This window comes from Cherax quadricarinatus, chromosome 78 (assembly GCF_038502225.1).
Source record: "Cherax quadricarinatus isolate ZL_2023a chromosome 78, ASM3850222v1, whole genome shotgun sequence".
Taxonomy (NCBI): Eukaryota; Metazoa; Arthropoda; class Malacostraca; order Decapoda; family Parastacidae; genus Cherax; species Cherax quadricarinatus.
This window is the reverse complement of record NC_091369.1, coordinates 18,599,071-18,618,942: the sequence shown is the minus strand read 5'-3', so window position 1 is coordinate 18,618,942 and position 19,872 is coordinate 18,599,071. Positions and strand designations below refer to the sequence as shown.

Below are 19,872 nucleotides of genomic sequence, written 5' to 3'. Positions count from 1 at the left end.
AGTCAAGTTACATGTGGAGAGAGAAGCAGGAAGGGAAGGACGAAAGAAGCAAAACTACATAAGAGGTGATGACACAGACATGAGGAATTTCATACACGAGGTTCAGTGGGAAAGGGAATTGGCAGGAACATCAGTAAACGATATGATGGAATCTGTGACAAGAGCATGCAAGGAAGCGGAGGAGATGTTCATACCCAAGGGTAACAGAAACAATGAGAAGGCCAAGACGAGCCCTTGGTTCACCCAAAGGTGTAGAGAGGCTTAAACTAAGTGTGCTAGAGAACGGAGGAAGTATAGAAGGCAAAGGACCCAGGAAAATAAGGAGAACAGTCGAAGAGCCAGAAATGAAAATGCTGGCCCACAGATGGCTCCAACTTCATCCTGTTCCCTTCTTGTATGTCTCATAACAATAAAAATGCTTTCAAATGAGCTGAGGTAGGTAACAGCTCCTAGCTTGCCAATAAAGCTAGGAATCTTTAACCTGAAAATAGCGTGTCAATAAAGCTAGCCTGTGTAAAAAAAAAAATGAATGTGCACAGATGTGGAGGGAGGCCCAGTGGTAATATGAAAATGACGTAGCAGTGAAAGCCAAGTCAGACCAAAGCTGTTGTATAGTCACATTAGGAGGAGAGCAACAGTAAGGCTGAGGAAGGAATGTGGGAAAATCACAAGAAACAACCGAGAAGTGTGTGAGGAGCTCAATAAGAAGAGATTTAAAGAAGTTTTCACAGTGGAGACAGAAAGAACTCCAATAAGTCGGAGTGGTGGGGTACACCTTCATGTGCTGGAAATAATATATATAACCGAGGAGGTGAAGAGGCTGTTATGTGAACTAGATACCTCAAAGACGATGGAACAAGACAATATCTCTCTGTGGGTCCTGAGAGAGGAAGCAGAGGCACTCTGTGTACCCCTAACAACAATCTTCGACACATCTGTCGAAACAGGGCGACAACCTGAGGTGTGGGAGACAGCAAATGTAGTCCCAATTTTTAAGAAAGGAGAAAGACATGCAGCGTTAAACTCCCGACCAGTGTCACAGACATGTATAGTATGCAAAGTCATGGAGAAGGTTATTGGAAGAGAGGTGGAACACCTAGAAAGGAATGAGCTTATTCACGACAACCAGCACGGCTTCAGGGAAGGGAAATCCTGTGTTACAAACATACTAGAGTTCCACGATAGGGTGACGGCAGTAAGGCAAGAGACAGAGGGGTGGATAGACTGTGTTTTCTTGGACTGTAAGAAGGATTTTAACGCAGTTCACCACAAAAGATTAGTTCAAAAGCTGGAGAAACAGGCAGTTGTACCAGGGAGGGCACTAAAATAGTTCAAAGAATACCTGATATGGAGGCAACAACGAGTCATGGTACGTGACGAGGTGTCACAGTGGGCGCCTGTGACGAGCAAGGTTCCACAGGGATCAGTCTTGGGACCGGTGCTGATTCTGGTATATGTGAATGACATGACGGAAGGGATAGACTCAAAATTGACCCTGTTTGCAGATGATGTGAAACTAATGAGGAGAATTCAGTCGGATGAGGACCAGGCGAGACTACAAAGAGATCTGGACAGGCTGCAAGCCTGGTCCAGCAGCTGCCTCCTAGAGTTTAACCCCACCACTTGCAAAGTCATAAAGATCTGAGAAGAGAAAAGAAGACCGTGGACAGAGTGCAGTTTAGGGGGCCAAAGACTGCAAACCTCACTCAAGGTAAAGGATCCGGCGGTGAGTATAATATTGAGCACATCTCCTGAAGTGCACATCATCCAAATAACTGCTGCAGCATTTGGACAATTAGCAAACCTGAAAATAGCATTCCAGCACCTCAGTAAGGAATCCTTCAGGACTCTTTACACAGTGTATGTTAGGCCCATACTTGAGTATGCAGCACCAGTCTGGAACCCAGCCCTAGTCAAGCATGTAAAGAAGTTATGGAAAGTGGAGACGTTTGCAACGCGACTAGTCCCATATCTAAGGGGTATGTCTTACGAGGAAAGGAATAGGGAAATCGACCTGACGACACTGGAGGACAGGAGAGAGGGGGGACATAATAATAACATATTAAATACTGAGAGGAATTAACAAGGCGGACAGAGACAGGATGTTCCAGAGATGAGATTCAGCAACAAGAGGACACAATTGGAAGTTGAAGACTTAGACGAGTCACAGGGATGTTAGGAAGTATTTCTTCAATAATAGAGCTGTAAGGAAGTGGAATAGTCTGGAGAGTGATGTAGTGGAGGCAGTATCTATACATAGCTTTAAGAGGAGGTATGATGAATCTCATGGAGCAGGGAAAGAGTGGACCTAGTAGCGACCAGTGAAGAGGCGGGGCCAGGAGCTCCGAATCGACCCCTGCAACCTCAACTAGGTGAGTACAACTAGGTGAGTACACACACACACACACACACACACACAAACACACACACACACACACACACACACACACACACACACACACACACACACACACACACACACACACACACACACACACACACACACACACGGTCGTTCCTGAAGCACTTTCCAGGTCAGTCCTACAAAGACTAAAGGGGTCATACATTTATACAGTAAATTTAATGATCATTAATGCAATTATTCATTCCCAGCTTTATATATGTTTGTGTAATGTCTGTCCAATCCTACTACATCTGATTTATCCATTCCCTAAATCCTGCAGAAAATAAAGGCACCTACCCAGTGTACGTTTTCTGAAGTTCGCTAGAAGTAGCGTTAGTCCCCCTGAAGATAAGTGTCAGTAGCACCACACTCACCACCATGATCAACATTCTGTGCTGCCTATCTCTCTCTCAACTTGAACTTGTGTTGATCTGGGATAAGTGATCACGACAGATCTCTCGTTCAGCGCTGCGAAAGTAAAATAAATGTTTATTTATATGTTACACGTTGTAAGACAAGCACTTAAATTTCACATTTTTTTTAATAATACACGTTTAGCGCTAAACTCACATGGGTCATTCAGCGGAAGACGTAATGGAGGCTTGATCCACCGTCTGCTGAACGCAAGATAGACGCGCTCCCTATTTGTACTCACCTAAGTGTTCCTTAAATTTCACAGTACCTTAAATATAACAGTTATCGAGGAGCAATGGAGAATTTTAATTCGCGTCTCCAACTATATGACAGTATTTTCCACAGTCGTAAAAGTTACATTGTCAGAAAGGTTAAGGACAATTTTGACCATTATTTTGAAGTTAGTAGATTCACTCGCTAATATTGAAACTTCACACTTCCCCCCCCCCCCCAAAAAAAAAAAAAAAAAATCACAAATTTTATTAAAAAAAAAAGGCTTATATGTTGTGCTTAATTAAATTAAAATATCTTAATGCATATTAATTTATGGATAATGATGAAAGAGTGAATAAATTCTTTTGTAAAAAAACAAAATGGTTTTAGTTAAATACGATAGACTGGACAAACAAAGATAATAAATGTTATATTTAACATCACAACTTCCCAGTATATGAATACTGTTTATATTTTAAAAATTATATTTTATTAAAACTAAGATTATGTAAAGGCAAATCAATGGTTTGACTAAATATAATTTTTATGATGGCTTGTAATGACTGCAGGCTAAATAGAGGTCCAATATGATATGCGTCCTGGGCGTTCAGATAAAGTCTAATTAGATTTTGAAACCAGCCTCACTCTGAACAAGATAATGACAGAAGCCAGTATCTGCAACTCAATTGTTGTTCATCAGAACATGCACTAAAATGCTGTGATTAACAACAGTTGCCTCCAGACAGATAAGTTCATCACTATGATTCTTGGTACTGTAACATGATTATGGTCGTTGGATGATATTTTGAGAATGTATCAGAGATGGTTTAATAATGTCTAGTGAGTCAAAACAGCACTGCTGAGCTTACAATCAAATTCACTTGAGCGCTCGGGAATTGGTAAGCTTCCATTCTTACACGTCCTTTGAAGAACGCCTGACATCACACCTTTCAAAATGTACAGAAAACCTGCAGTTTAAAAGTGACACATGTACCAATCGGAGAGGAAGGACCGGATTCGTTTTCTTGAGCCCTCAGCATATTCAGTCCCGGTTACCTCCAGGTAGAGTGCCCCTATATTCTACAAACTTTCAATTTTCCATATTCCATCTTGAATACTTAACCTTAAGAAATCAGTGAATAGAAGTACTTGGTCTATACTCATGTGGTATCTATCTTGGCAAATACCTTAAAAACACTTGCCGAGAGTGACGTCAACGTGGCTGCCAGGTCATGAATTAAGAGATCTCAATAGAAAGCGCCTGTCTGTCTCTTCCCTAGTGTTGTCAGGTGGTGTTTGCGCTATCCCATGATGAGGATATAACAAGAAATACGAGGGATAGACTGGTAGAAATCAGTGAATATTGTGATGTAACATGAATGATCAGAGTAACACTTAAGTGGTGCGTAGACACCAAGTAACACTTGATTAAGTGGAAGGATGATTAGCTTGTCACCAGAGAGCCAGATTTAAGAAGTTGCAGGCATTTAGAAATATCACAGAGATGGTTTAAAAAGGCACGTTTTCTAATAAATCGGTCCTAGTGTTTGCTCATGTGTCTTTTTAAACCAGTTTGTCGGTATCAGTTACCAAGATTCATACCATATCACAGAGATAACAAATACCGTCATAAAAAATGCAGGAAGTCAAAGAATATATCACTTTGGCACACATGATTATTTAACTCACCTCACCCCACTCGCCTCGAGGCACAGCAGTTACCTGCCCTCACTACAGTTTATCATTATATTACTCCCAGACGTACTTCTGCTTTTTGTACATCTAAATTTCTCATACACATGTATATATGGAGTGAGCGACAACCCAGGACCTAAACGTTTCCCTAATAAAATATCTTGAGTGTTTGTTTAAGTATCTTGAACATGACTGACAAGATTTAACCTCACGTTGAAACAGGGAATAACAGAAATTGTGAAGCGGTGCAGTAAAGAGGCGATGCAAATGTTAAAGGAAATTGTTGATAGCTCGAGACTGTCAACAGACAATTTCTGTTGACAGTCTCGAGCAACTAGACTTCAGGTACTACTTCCTCACACGAATAAGGATATATGCAGAGTGGCATATCTTACATTATATAATACACTAAGACTTTCTTCCACATACTGGAGATTAAAGTAATGTTGGCTGGTGGTGAATAGGTTACATGTACCCTAAATTATCCTCGTGAAGTCGATAGGCTATAAACCGAACTAACCAACTAACCAGAGAGATTCAATCAGACATTTGAGGTTAGATCTCACCCAGTACAGCATGTCGTAACATAAGAACATAAGAACATAAGAAAGGAGGAACACTGCAGCAGGCCTGTTGGCCCATACGAGGCAGGTCCTTCACAATTTATCCCACTAACAAACAATTGACCAACCCAATTTTCAATGCCACCCAAGAAACAAGCTCCGATGTGCAAATCCCTCTCAAATCCAACCCCTCCCACTCATGTACTTATCCAACCTAAATTTGAAACTACCCAAAGTCCTAGCCTCAATAACCCAACTAGGTAGACTGTTCCACTCATGAACTACCCTATTTCCAAACCAATACTTTCCTAAGTCCTTTCTAAATCTAAACTTATCTAATTTAAATCCATTACTGCGGGTTCTTATAAAGGTAACACTTCTAGGGAGTCAGTGCATCAGTGGTCAAGCTTCATTTCTCCGGAAATCGTGAGACTATATTGGTGAAGAAAAATTCGACTACAATTTTAAATTAAATTAATATCCAGGTACGAGCACAAGCTGCTGGATCATGGATGAGGAGATGACCAAAGTTAAAATGAATCAGTCGAATTAATCATGATAAGCTTGGTTAAGTTTTTATTAATATAACTTTTAGCTGCAACATCACAGTGATTCTTGTTAAGCTGCAAGTTAATTATCAATATGCAATATTTAAAGAATTATTGAATAAATAAAAAATAATTAAGAAAGATTAGTTAAAAAAATAAATAACCACTAAAAGGGTAGATAAATGAATTTATATCTTTTGAACAGTTTACAAATTATTGTAATTGTTATAAAAATGAGGAACAGAAAGATGATGTAATGACATCTTAATGAAATTACGAACCAGATTTCTCAGTAAATAAAAGAAGTAAACTCTACCATAGTTCAGTTGACTGCTCTTTCCAACAAGTAGTAAGTAAATGTTCCCTTTATTTTACGTAAGTAAATTAAGTTAAATTATTCATAATAAATAAGTTATTACAAACAGTTGCTTAAGCGATCAAATTAAGTATTATATATTTTTTATGATAAAAAGGTTTGACTTTTTCTTCGGTTTTTCAAACCTGTTTTAAGCACCTGCTGTTAATTTATTAGCTTCCGAAACTTATGAAGGAATAGACTAATTTAAATGTTTTAGTAAGACATTAGTTATTTAACTTCCTTAACATTGCCAGACAATGAAAAACTAAAAGGCTCTTATTTACAGATCTGAAAAAAGTATTTAATTCGAAATACACTGGGAATATTTATGCCGTCGATGTAAGACAGCAGCGCCCAATATTTTGTCTGGCAGATTCATTCAATTCAATTCAATTCAATTCAATTCAATTCAATTCAAGTTTATTCTCTATAAGGGTTACAATGTGGGGTTTACAGGTTTTGGGTATTGTGTGGTTTACATGTTGTAAAATACTAATTACAGAGGGGGCCACTAGGACACCTAGCATGGCTAGGCATTTCGAGCAGACTTAGATTAATTCTTAACATTAAATCCTTACAGATTATGGTATTAAGGCTAAGTGATTACATCATAATTTGTGAGTTTAGCAATGTGAATGCTTTTTTTTTTGGCACAATACAAAGTGTCTATACTGGAATATCATAGGCAAACTTATGACTAGTTAGGATTCATTATTTTAAGATTAAGATTAGTATTTCTGGGTTTATAGTCAGTGGGTGAGTGAGTGTAATTGTGAACCACCAGGTGGTTATCATGTATTTAGTTGTCAGGGTGGATCAGGGAGATAAGATGTTTTCTAACTGTAGTTTTGAAAGTGATGAATGTGTCTGCAGTTCTAGAGCTTTCAGGTAGGGTGTTCCAGATTTTAGGTCCTTTGAAATACATTGAATTTTTGTAAAGGTTTAGTCGAACACGGGGAATGTCATAGAGATGTTTGTGTCTAGTTTTATGCCTGTGGGTCCTGTCACAACTATCAAGAAAGCATTTTAGGTCAAGGTTAATATTGGAATTTAAGGTTTTGTAGATATAGATTGGACAGTAGTAAGTGTGGATGTACTGAACAGGGAGTAAGTTTAGATCTATGAAGAGTGGGGGGGGGGTGTTGCCAGGGATGGGATTTAGTGATTATTCTTACTGCGGCTTTTTGTTGGGTTATTATTGGCTTTAGGTGTGTTGCTGCAGTTGAACCCCAAGCACAGATAGCATAGGTGAGGTATGGATATGTGTGAATGTTAAAGTGTGAGAAGGGCAGTTTGCGGCACGTAGTATCGTATCTTGGAGAGGATCCCCACCGTTTTGGATACTTTTTTTGTTATGTGTTGGATATGAGAGCTGAAATTTAGGTTCTTGTCGAGGTATAGGCCAAGGAATTTGCCCTCATTATGTCTGGCAATTAGAGTGTTGTCGATCTTAATGTTAAGTTGCACAACACCTGCTCTGCTACCAACATAATATAGTAATAAAGTTGGTAGAATTACCGACAATATGTAAAGTAAAAGGACACAAATGCAACTAATGTGACATTTATTGTGGCAAATGGTAGAGTTAATTAATTGCAACATTATAAAGGATATGTACATTGGGTAACATAAAAATAGGCCGACAAATATAACTGGAATGAGGCAGCTTGTTTCAGTGTTCACTTCTCTGTGCTTTGCGTAGTATAACAGAGAGACTGAGTGTGATGTTAGGAATGCTGGTGAGTGAGCCTCACAAGACTTTCGAGATGGTGCTGTTGCTGTTTTGTTTACTGTATTCGAAATACAGGTGCGTGAAATTGCCTTCTTGTTACTAATTGATAAAATTACAGATACTGGTGTTGCATACAGAGTGCCAGCTTAAGCAAATGTTCTCAATACGTGCAGCATGTGCTGAGGTGGTTGTTACCGCAGAGGTCACAAAGCTCCACAGGCAGCAAATCAGGCCAGACTGAGCCTGTGAAAATGTTTTGCTTGTTAGATCTATTAGTGTAGAGCACATGCACTCTGGTGCTTTCAGAAAGTAGCTTTTTGATATAGCTAGCACCTGGTTGTTAGAAGAATTATTACTTTCAGCAGTGGTAAAACAGGAGGTGAGACTTTATATTTTTTCTTGTTTGATTTAAAAGAAGAAATTGTAATTTAGCACAGTTATGAATGGGCAGATTTCTTCAAGTCGAGTAGTCCAGACTGGTATACTTTAAAAACCCGATGATGATCTTGCTGACTGAATAGTAAGAGATCATTTATTGCAGGTTTCCGATAAACTTGAAATCTTAGGTTACTTTGCAGACGTCGAGAGCGTAGCTTGTCATTGACTCCTTCTGTGTAAATCGAGGCCTGGTCTGCGCTGAGCCCGTCGAGTCCGAACACTTCGCCAACATCATCCCTTCAAGCGTCACTTGGTTACGTTATTGCGGACGATGTCCTCGCAATAACTCCAAAACGTTTTGATGTACGGGATTCAGGCAAGGCCCAACGCAGTTGAACCAGCGATTCAGTTTACACTAGAAGAAGAAATCCAATGACAAGCTACCTTCCTCGACGTCCTCATTCACAAAGCAGACAAATAACCTAAGATTTCAAGTTTATCGGAAACCCACCAATAAAAATGATCTCACACTTCTATTCCAGTCAAGATACCAAGACCAAAAGAGGCATCATCATCGGGCTTTTCCTAAGAGCATACTGAATTTGTAGTCCTGGATTTCTGGACGAGGAATGTACTTACATTCACCAAACATTCACTGAGTTACAATTTCTTTTTCATCAAAGACTGTAAGAAAGAGCTCTTCAGATCATCAATCTCCACGCACCAACACCGCTCCCAACAGTTGTAATTCTTTCCCAACAGCCAGGTTGCACTAAACGTCTCAAAAGTACTTTCACAAGCTAACACCAGAGTCGCCATCGCTTCTACCACTTCAATAAAGGATCTAACCAGGACAAAACCCAAGCACCACGAACCAGTCAATGCAGGAGTTTACACTATACCCTGTGGAGGCTGTGACAAGATCTACGTAGGTGAAACAGCAAGAAACCTCGACACCCGCCTCAATGAACACATATACGCATGTAGGAACGACAACTTAAACTACGCCTGTGTACAACACCGAAATTCCACCAATCATCTTATGAAATTCAGAGACGCCCAATTAGTGATAAAAGAAACTAATTTCCGCACACGCAAGTGCCTTGAATCAGCACTGATCGCTGTTTCGAATACAATTAAACAAAACAACGGCAGCTTCACCATCTCCGAAGTCTTAGCAAGAATCCTCCTGAAAACATAGTCTCTCCTGTTATACTACACAAAGCACAGAGAGTGAACACTGAAACAAGCTGCCTCATTCCAGTTTATATTTGTCCAACCTATTTTTATGTTACCCAAGTAATAGCTTTTATATCCTTTTACTCATGTACGAATTAATTGCTCTACCATATTGTATTACTTTTGTCACTACCACTACTACTACTACTACTACTACTACCACTAGTGAACATCGAAATGGTACCTCACTAGTATTCACCTCACTCTGAGCCTTTATATACCCTCTGTGTCCATGTATTGTTTGTAATGGCTTGATAAAGCTCCTGGAGAGCGAAACGTTGCCACAATAAATGTCACATTAGTTGCATTTGTGTCCTTTTACTTTACATATTGTCGGTAATTCTACCAACTTTATTACAATCTGTCGGACACCGGAACATAATGGACTTTTCATGCAGACGTTATTTGGACACCCTTCTTCGTGCTCACAGCTATCGCAACAGACACAACTTCCTACAAGATTGCCTGGCTGAGAAGGTGATCCCTAAGTCTACTCCTGCACAACTCTCCAACTCCAAGCACCCCTTCTCTCCAGCTACCCAAGCTTACTTAACTGAATGTGCCGAAGAACTTTCTAACATCGCTAAGGAAACCTTTGAAACTGCAAGGAATATGAGGGCCAATCTTCAGATTGACCAACACACTGCTGAGCATATTCTCAGCACAGTCACCACAGCTAACCTCCAACAGAAGATCAAACTCAATCGCAAACTTCAATACCTCTGCACTAACAGTCGATGGAAGGAAATGGGACGCGAATCCCTGATAAACAACTTATCGTCACGTACCTTAACCGACTACGAGAAACAAGCACTGAGTCTGGGACTCAAATTTACCACCAACATACGCAAACCTAACTATCAACTCAATCTTGTTACCAGGAACCATAGACACAGTGACAGCAACTTCCAGAAGGATTATATACAGGGCCTTCTCACTGCAGCTTTATGTGAACCTTCTTCTTCTAATCTTCCTAGAAGATACATCACTGCCCTTAAGGACCTCGCCAACGACCCCAACATTATCGTCACCACCGCCGACAAAGGAGGTGGAGTCGTCATACTCAACACCAGTGACTACAACACTAAAATGATGGACCTTTTGAATGATCAATCTACATACGAACCCATCAGCACTCAACAGTGGGAGACGCTCACCAAAGACTTTCTATACAAAACCAGACAAGTACTCAAACGCACTAGAGAAGGGAAGAAACTTCTGTACTTGTTACCAAGCAACCCTAAACCAGCACACATGTATGGTTTACCCAAGACCCATAAACACAATATTCCTCTCAGACCAATCACGTCAGGAATAGGCAGTGCTCCACACAAACTAGCCGGAGTTCTTGCCAAACATCTTTCCTGCCTTCTGGGGACCATCAGCCCCGCTCATCTTAAACACTCAGGCGACCTTCTCAACCGCATCCGTAACCTCTCCATCCGTAACAAGAAACTAAGCAGTTTGGATGTGACTTCCCTCTTCACAAAAGTACCTACCAAAAAAGCCATCGAGGTTCTACGACGTAAAGTCAACAAGGACCTTAATCTTCCTTTACCTCCAGGAGATTTTGTTGACTTGATTGAACTCTGTGTTAACTTCAACTGTTTTTCCTTCAATAACAAGCTCTACAAACAAACCTACGGCATGGGAATGGGGTCCCCAATAAGTGCCGTCCTAGCCAACTTATACATGGAACACCTAGAGTCCGAACACTTCGCCAACATCATCCCTTCAAGCGTCACTTGGTTACGTTACGTGGACGATGTCCTCGTAATAACTCCAAAACGTTTTGATGTACGGGATCTTCAGGCAAGGCTCAACGCAGTTGAACCAGCGATTCAGTTTACACTAGAAGAAGAGTCCAATGACAAGCTACCTTTCCTCGACGTCCTCATTCACAAAGTAGACAACAACCTAAGATTTCAAGTTTATCGGAAACCCACCAATAAAAATGATCTCACACACTTCTATTCCAGTCAAGATACCAAGACCAAAAGAGGCATCATCATCGGGTTTTTCCTAAGAGCATACCGAATTTGTAGTCCTGAGTTTCTCGACGAGGAATGTACTTACATTCACCAAACATTCACTGAGTTACAATTTCCTTCTTTTTTCATCAAAGACTGCAAGAAAAGAGCTCTTCAGATCATCAATTCTCCACGCACCAACACCGCTCCCAACAAAGTTGTAATTCTTCCCAACAGCCAGGTTGCACTAAACGTCTCAAAAGTACTTTCACAAGCTAACACCAGAGTCGCCATCGCTTCTACCACTTCAATAAAGGATCTAACCAGGACAAAACCCAAGCACCACGAACCAGTCAATGCAGGAGTTTACACTATACCCTGTGGAGGCTGTGACAAGATCTACGTAGGTGAAACAGCAAGAAACCTCGACACCCGCCTCAATGAACACATATACGCATGTAGGAACGACAACTTAAACAACGCCTGTGTACAACACCGAAATTCCACCAATCATCTTATGAAATTCAGAGACGCCCAATTAGTGATAAAAGAAACTAATTTCCGCACACGCAAGTGCCTTGAATCAGCACTGATCGCTGTTTCGAATACAATTAAACAAAACAACGGCAGCTTCACCATCTCCGAAGTCTTAGCAAGAATCCTCCTGAAAACAGTAAACCCTGCCATCACATAGTCTCTCCTGTTATACTACACAAAGCAAAGAGAGTGAACACTGAAACAAGCTGCCTCATTCCAGTTTATATTTGTCCAACCTATTTTTATGTTACCCAAGTAATAGCTTTTATATCCTTTTACTCATGTACGAATTAATTGCTCTACCATATTGTATTACTTTTGTCACTACCACTACTACTACTACTACTACTACCACTAGTGAACATCGAAATGGTACCACACTAGTATTCACCTCACTCTGAGCCTTTATATACCCTCTGTGTCCATGTATTGTTTGTAATGGCTTGATAAAGCTCCTGGAGAGCGAAACGTTGCCACAATAAATGTCACATTAGTTGCATTTGTGTCCTTTTACTTTACAACATAATATAGTTGGTTTTGCCAGTGTTAAGTGTAAGTTTATTGGCTGTCATCCAAGTCGGTATTTTGAGCAGCTCCTCGTTAACAATGGTGTTGAGGGTGGCAAGATTAGGGTAGGAGATGACATAAGTCGTGTCGTCAGCAAAGAGAATGGGTTTCAGGTGTAGGGATACGTTTATATGTTTGGAAGATCATTGATGTAAATGAGGAAGAGCAGGGGTCCAAGGACACTTCCATGCAGAACTCCAGAATCAAGTGGCCGTATTAATGAGGCTGTGTCTTTAATGGTGACATACTGATACCTATTAGAAAGGATTTAAAATATGCAAGTGCATGGCCTCTTATACTATAGTGGTCAACTTTGTGGAGTAGGATGCCGTGGTCTACTGTGTCAAACGCTTTTCTTAGGTCAATAAAAATTTCTAGCGGATATTCCTTATTTTCCAATGCTGTGTAAAGGAGGTTTAGCATTTTTATAATTGCATCATTAGTGCTTTTATTATTCCTGAATCCAAATTGGCAGGGGTTGAATATGTTTTGTGACGTTATAAATGAATATAGTCTCATCTGCACGAGTTTCTCGAAGATTTTGGATAGCAATGGTAAGTTTGATATTGGCCTATAGTTGTTTACGTCTGTAGGGTCACCACCTTTATGTATTGGTGTAACCCTTGCTGTCTTGAGTAGTGTCGGGAAAGTGCTAGTTTCTAGTGACTTGTTAAAAAGTAATGTAATAGCATGCGAAAGGACATGTGCCGCTCAATGGTACAATAATGGTGGGACGTGATTCCCCGAGTTATTTTAAGTGACTTTATGATCACGGTAACTTCCGTGGGCTCAGTTGGTACAAGATAGAAGGAATCTGGGAAATTCCCATCTAGGTAGTCCCTGGCACGGGCATTGGTACGTGGGATTTTACTGGCGAGATTAGATCCTATGTTTGAGAAGAAGTGGTTTATCTTGTCAGCTGTATCAGTTGGATGCAGTGGTGTTTTATTATGTTTAGTTAGAACAATATTCATTGTTTTTTTCAGTTTGTGGGTCCCCAGAATCTGGGAAAGTGTTTTCCAGGTCTTTTTTATATCTCCTCTTGTGTCAGTGAATCTGCTGGAGTAGTACAGTTGTTTGGCTTTCTTTATTAATTTGGTGAAAACTGTTGAATATTGTTTAAGAATATCTTTGTGTATTAAGCCCTGTCTATATTGCTTTTCATATTGGTGTTTCTTATCAATGGATTTCAAAATGCTGCTGGTTGGGCATGGGCAACCAAGCCGTTTATTCGTGATCTGTTTCGTTTTTATAGGACAATTTTTGTTGTATAGTCTAAGTATTTTGTTAAGAAAAATGTCTGTCCAATCGTCAATACCACACCTAGACCAGGTGTGGACTAACTGTTGCACTTCATGTGCCAGTTTTTTCACGTTCTAGTTAAATTTTTCAGATCCAGTTCTTGAAAAAAATATGTTAATATGGACATATTTAACATTTTTCGTAAAATTATTAAATATAAAGACAAGAAAAGCATAACTTACTTTAATAAATCTTCTTCTGAAGTCTTCTTTGATTTCGCCAAACTTGTAATGTTTAGAGTTAAATTAGTTACTGAGAGAAGCAGAGAATTCTTCAAATTTGAATCAGTCATTCACGACCTTTGTTTTTAATCAATTTCGTGGCTGAAAATGTTTGTTCGTATCTGTTCATTGTTCCGCTGTATAGCCCTTGTGGCTTAGCGCTTCTTTTTTATTATAATAATAATAATGTTCATTGTTCCAAAATGGGCAAATTTTCATAGTTCTGGAAAATGTTCACACAGTTCCAATTATATGTTACTAAACATCTTCAGGATTTTTTGTTCACTAAGTGAAAATTGGTTTATAAATGCGAGTATGCATTCTTCTTCTCTAACAGAAACACTAAAATGACTTTCCAATGACTCTTACAATAATCAATTTTTTTCAATATGTTCTGCAAACTTGACATTCACTCTGTTCCTTTAAATGTGGAAACTGACTCAAATCCTCATTTTCTGAGAGGCAAACAATTTTAACTTCATTTTGAGTGCACTGATATCATTTATTAAGCTAGGAAATAATTCTTGCCCTTCAGTTTCAAATTTAGATAACTGAGATGGCTAGTAACATCAGCTAAAATGTTTAATCAAATAACCATTTGTTATAGAAAGTAAAAGGACACAAGTGCAACTAATGTGACATTTATTGTGGCAACGTTTCGCTCTCCAGGAGCTTTATCAAGCCATTACAAACAATACATGGACACAGAGGGTATATAAAGGCTCAGAGTGAGGTGAATACTAGTGAGGTCAATATTCACTAGTGGTAGTAGTAGTAGTAGTAGTAGTAGTGGTAGTGACAAAAGTAATACAATATGGTAGAGCAGTTAATTCGTACATGAGTAAAAGGATATAAAAGCTATTACTTGGGTAACATAAAAATAGGTTGGACAAATATAAACTGGAATGAGGCAGCTTGTTCCGGTGTTCACTCTGTGCTTTGTGTAGTATAACAGGAGAGACTATGTGATGGCAGGGTTACTGTTTTCAGGAGGATTCTTGCTAAGACTTCGGAGATGGTGAAGCTGCCGTTGTTTTGTTTAATTGTATTCGAAACAGCGATCATTGCTGATTCAAGGCACTTGCGTGTGCGGAAATTAGTTTCTTTTATTACTAATTGGGCGTCTCTGAATTTCATAAGATGATTGGTGGAATTTCGGTGTTGTACACAGACGCCCATTTAGTAATAAAAGAAACTATTTTCCGCACACGCAAGTGCCTTGAATCAGCAATGATCGCTGTTTCGAATACAATTAAACAAAACAACGGCAGCTTCACCATCTCCGAAGTCTTAGCAAGAATCCTCCTGAAAACAGTAAACCCTGCCATCACATAGTCTCTCCTGTTATACTACACAAAGCACAGAGAGTGAACACTGAAACAAGCTGCCTCATTCCAGTTTATATTTGTCCAACCTATTTTTATGTTACCCAAGTAATAGCTTTTATATCCTTTTACTCATGTACGAATTAACTGCTCTACCATATTGTATTACTTTTGTCACTACCACTACTACTACTACTACTACTACTACCACTAGTGAATATTGACCTCACTAGTATTCACCTCACTCTGAGCCTTTATATACCCTCTGTGTCCATGTATTGTTTGTAATGGCTTGATAAAGCTCCTGGAGAGCGAAACGTTGCCACAATAAATGTCACATTAGTTGCACTTGTGTCCTTTTACTTTACATATCGTCGGTAATTCTACCAACTTTATTACAATTTGTTATAGATTTAGAAAGGACATAGGAAAGTATTGGTTTGGAAATAGGGTAGTTGATGAGTGGAACAGTCTACCTAGTTGGGTTATTGAGGCTAGGACTTTGGGTAGTTTCAAATTTAGGTTGGATAAGTACATGAGTGGGAGGGGTTGGATTTGAGTGGGACTTGCACATCAAAGCTTATTTCTTGGGTAGCCTTGAAAATTGGGTTGGGCAAATGTTTTGTTAGTGGGATGAATTGTAAAGGACCTGCCTAGTATGGGCCAACAGGCCTGCTGCAGTGTTCCTCCTTTCTTATGTTCTTATGTTCTTATCACATACAAGAACTCTTTCCTCATGAAGTTCATTCTTCTCTTCTGGAAAATAGTGAACACTATTTTTCAGTTTCCAAAATCTACTGAGACCTGTCGTCCAGAAAGTCAGCGCACCTCACAGTGAAGGATGAGATCACAATATTCCAAATCTAACAATTCATAATATTCTCTGAATTATCTACTGGTTTTTTTTTTCCACTCAGTGACTCTTCGTGTATATAGCAGTGATATTTTAAAAAGATTTCAAGTGATATTTAAAAAGATTTGAATCAAAGATGGATTCCTAGCTGCTTTACCTATCATTGACGATTTTCCATCAGTACAAACATTGATGCCTTTACTGGATACTTTATGCAGATTTTTTAGGCATAACTTTGTCAAATATATCTGAGCTTCTTGTTTTTCCATTAACTGACTCACCACCGATAAGTTCTTCAAATATGTTAAAATTATTATTAATTCGTCTCATAAAAATGCTTAACTGGGCTACATCACGTATGTGATGTACAAACATGAGAAAGGTTTTTCAGTTGTACAGACACATCATGGGATAGTTCTTCAGTGAGTCTTGTAATTGTTTGCTTCGACACTGCGATTTCATACACCTTTCTTTCAATATTTTCATCACCAAAACATCTTGAAAATATTTAGAGAAGACGCTTAATAATTTAATAATCTTGGAATCAATTTGCTAAATAAAACTGGAAAAATTAAATTTACGCAGTTCAGAATGAGTGACAAGCTGCGTTTTATTAAACTTCAGTAAAAGTCTGAAAGATATTAATTTGATTCCAACGTTTCCAAGTTTTTTAAATATTTCATGAATAATTGCAAATTCGCATCATCAATAATATTTTGAAGCCAATAAGAAGGAGCATTCTATAGTCATTTAAAAAAAACTAATTTCACTATTTTTTGATAATAAAAATAGAAAATTAAAACTTGGCACCCAGAAGCAGCCTAAGCGTCTTTCTTAAAAAAAAAAAAAAACACATAAACTGTGAAAATTTGAAGCCTATTAAAAGTAATTTTCTACTTATGGCATGAATTCCGGCTATTACATTTTTTCTTTTTAAATTTTCTACAACAAATATACTTTCTGGCCCTAATATGCATCATCCATTAAATATAGAAGAAGCAAAGTGAAGAGTATTTAACGAATTTTAATAGGAATAAATATTTTATACTGTCATACACATAAAATGGAAAAATCTGCTAATACACTTATGAATTTGACTTTCCGACGTCTGGAAATTTTAAGATACATTTTTAGAAACTTTAAAAGTATGCAGCTAAGGATTTTGGAAGTTTAGTTATCCCATGAGGCTGGGAATGTTTCAACTATACTTTATTTATCAGAAGTTTAGTTATCCCATGAGGCTGGGAATGTTTCAACTACTTTATTTATCAGAAGTTTAGTTATCCCATGAGGCTGGGAATGTTTCAACTACTTTATTTACCAGAAGTTTAGCTATCCCATGAGACTGGGAATGTTTCAACTATACTTTATTTACCAGAAGTTTAGTTATCCCATGAGACTGGGAATGTTTCAACTACTTTATTTATCAGACACATGAACATACCAGTTGTTAGAAGAATATGATCCTCGTTACTGTACACACGTGTTGAAAATTTAAAGGCGATTGGATGAGGCATTCTCGAATTATGAGAGATACCTTAATAATAATAATAATAATAATAATAATAATAATAATAATAATAATAATAATAATAATAATAATAATAATAAAAAGAAGAAGAAGAAGAAGAAGAAGAAGAAGAAGAAGAAGAAGAAGAAGAAGAAGAAGAAGAAGAAGAAGAGTTATTGTTATTATTGTTTATCACGTCCTCAAGGGGTTGTCTATACTTCATTTTTTCTATTTTCTTCCTCAATCTTCCTTTAAGTAAATTGTTTACATTCTTGTAATATATATATATATATATATATATATATATATATATATATATATATATATATATATATATATATATATATATATATATGCAATAAGATCACAGTAAACAGGTGATTTCAAAGAATTGATTAAGAATTTGATTAAGAATTCCCCCCAAAATGCTGATGGATGTGTCTATAAGATTCCTTGTAAAATTTGCGATAAAGTTTATTACGGTCAAACTGGTAAAAATCTCGAACTAAGATTAAAACAACATAAATATAGCATTAGAACTGGACAAGATTCCAATGTTCTATTTATTCATGTAAGAGATTTTAACCATCCAATTGATTTTCAAAAAGTTGAGAAAGTAGTATCAAGCAAGTCCATGGTCGACAGGAATATAATTGAATCTTGTTTCATAAAAAGCAGTTTTGACAATAATATGAATATTTCCTTTGGTTTATATAAATTAGATCCATTTATAATTAATAGAATTTGGGTAGAATTTAATAATACACTGGACAAATAAATAGCTTGGGGGTGAGTTTTGCAAAGGACCTGTCCAAGTTGGCTCGCCGCGCGTCACGTGTTTAACCGTTGTGGGATCTGATAGTGAGGTGCTGGCCGACCCCTTATATAGCTTCCTTGGATGCTTCACTTTCATAGTTCCTTGATAATGTGAGTAGTCACGAAAGCGCTTGGAATTTCTCTATTCTTTCAGAGTGGTTGTTTCACATATATATATATATATATATATATATATATATATATATATATATATATATATATATATATATATATATATATATATATATATATATATATATATATATAAACCATTAACCAGAGGTAATCAAGGAACGGCAGGAATTTGAACATGTAATATACACAGACTTTGCAAAAACTTTCGACATGGCGTAATAGCGCACAAAATGCGTGATAAAGGAATAACAGGAAAAATTGGTGGATGGATTTATAACTTATTGATAAACAGAACACAAAGAGTAATAGTAAATAGAGTAAAGTCCAAAATTCTAAGGCACAGTATTCGCTCCCATTCTATTTATCATCCTCATATCTGACATTACTTATTTTAGTCCCTTATATATTTTCTCCTTTATTTTAGCTTTATATATATATCTTAGTTCATATATTCACAATTGTTAAAATAATCAAGGTGCTATTCTCGGGTGCTAAAGTGTAATAAGTTCACTATTTTGCCATTAAATTCTCAAACTCATTTATTTATTTTTGTTTTTTTTTCTCCTCTTGTCCATATAGTCACATTTATTAAAATACTCCAGGTGCTGTTGACTACCTCAGGTGCTACTGATTTTGTTTTTAATACATTCTTTTATTATTATATTCACTAGCGCCTTTATTTTAGCAGTAAATATCTACTGTAGTTCATAAACTTACTAGTTAAAATAATTAAGGTGATATTAGATGCTTAAGTGTATAACTGAATTATCTTTTCTGTAATAATCCCTTTTTTCTTTCAATTTTTTTACAAGTTTTAGATTAATCACGGAGTCTTATTCATAAGTCTAGTTGTAGATTCAATATAAATCTTATATCATTTTACTCAGAAAATCTAGTTTGTAAAATTACTCTCATCCCATAATTACAGACATAGATCCTGTAACTGTAATTACTACACAGCAGACCAAGCAAAGACATTACTCAGTGCAAACAATAACATAACCATCTTTAACTACAATGTCAGATCCTTGAGCGAACATTATGATGACCTCACAGCATTACTCAGTTCCCTTAATTCCAATGTATCAATCA

General features: G+C 37.6%; 1 protein-coding gene across 2 annotated transcripts in view; it reads right to left on the bottom strand.

Annotated features, from left to right (window-relative positions):
- Positions 1–19,872, bottom strand: part of LOC128701483 (carboxypeptidase B-like) — a 176,863-nt gene that overhangs the window by 148,351 nt on the left and 8,640 nt on the right. For both annotated transcript variants that reach the window (XM_070101749.1, XM_070101750.1), the window contains exon 2: positions 2,702–2,872. In XM_070101749.1, coding sequence (XP_069957850.1) covers positions 2,702–2,793 — 92 coding nt within the window. In that variant the 5' untranslated portion in view covers positions 2,794–2,872. The remainder of the gene's footprint in view (positions 1–2,701; positions 2,873–19,872) is intronic.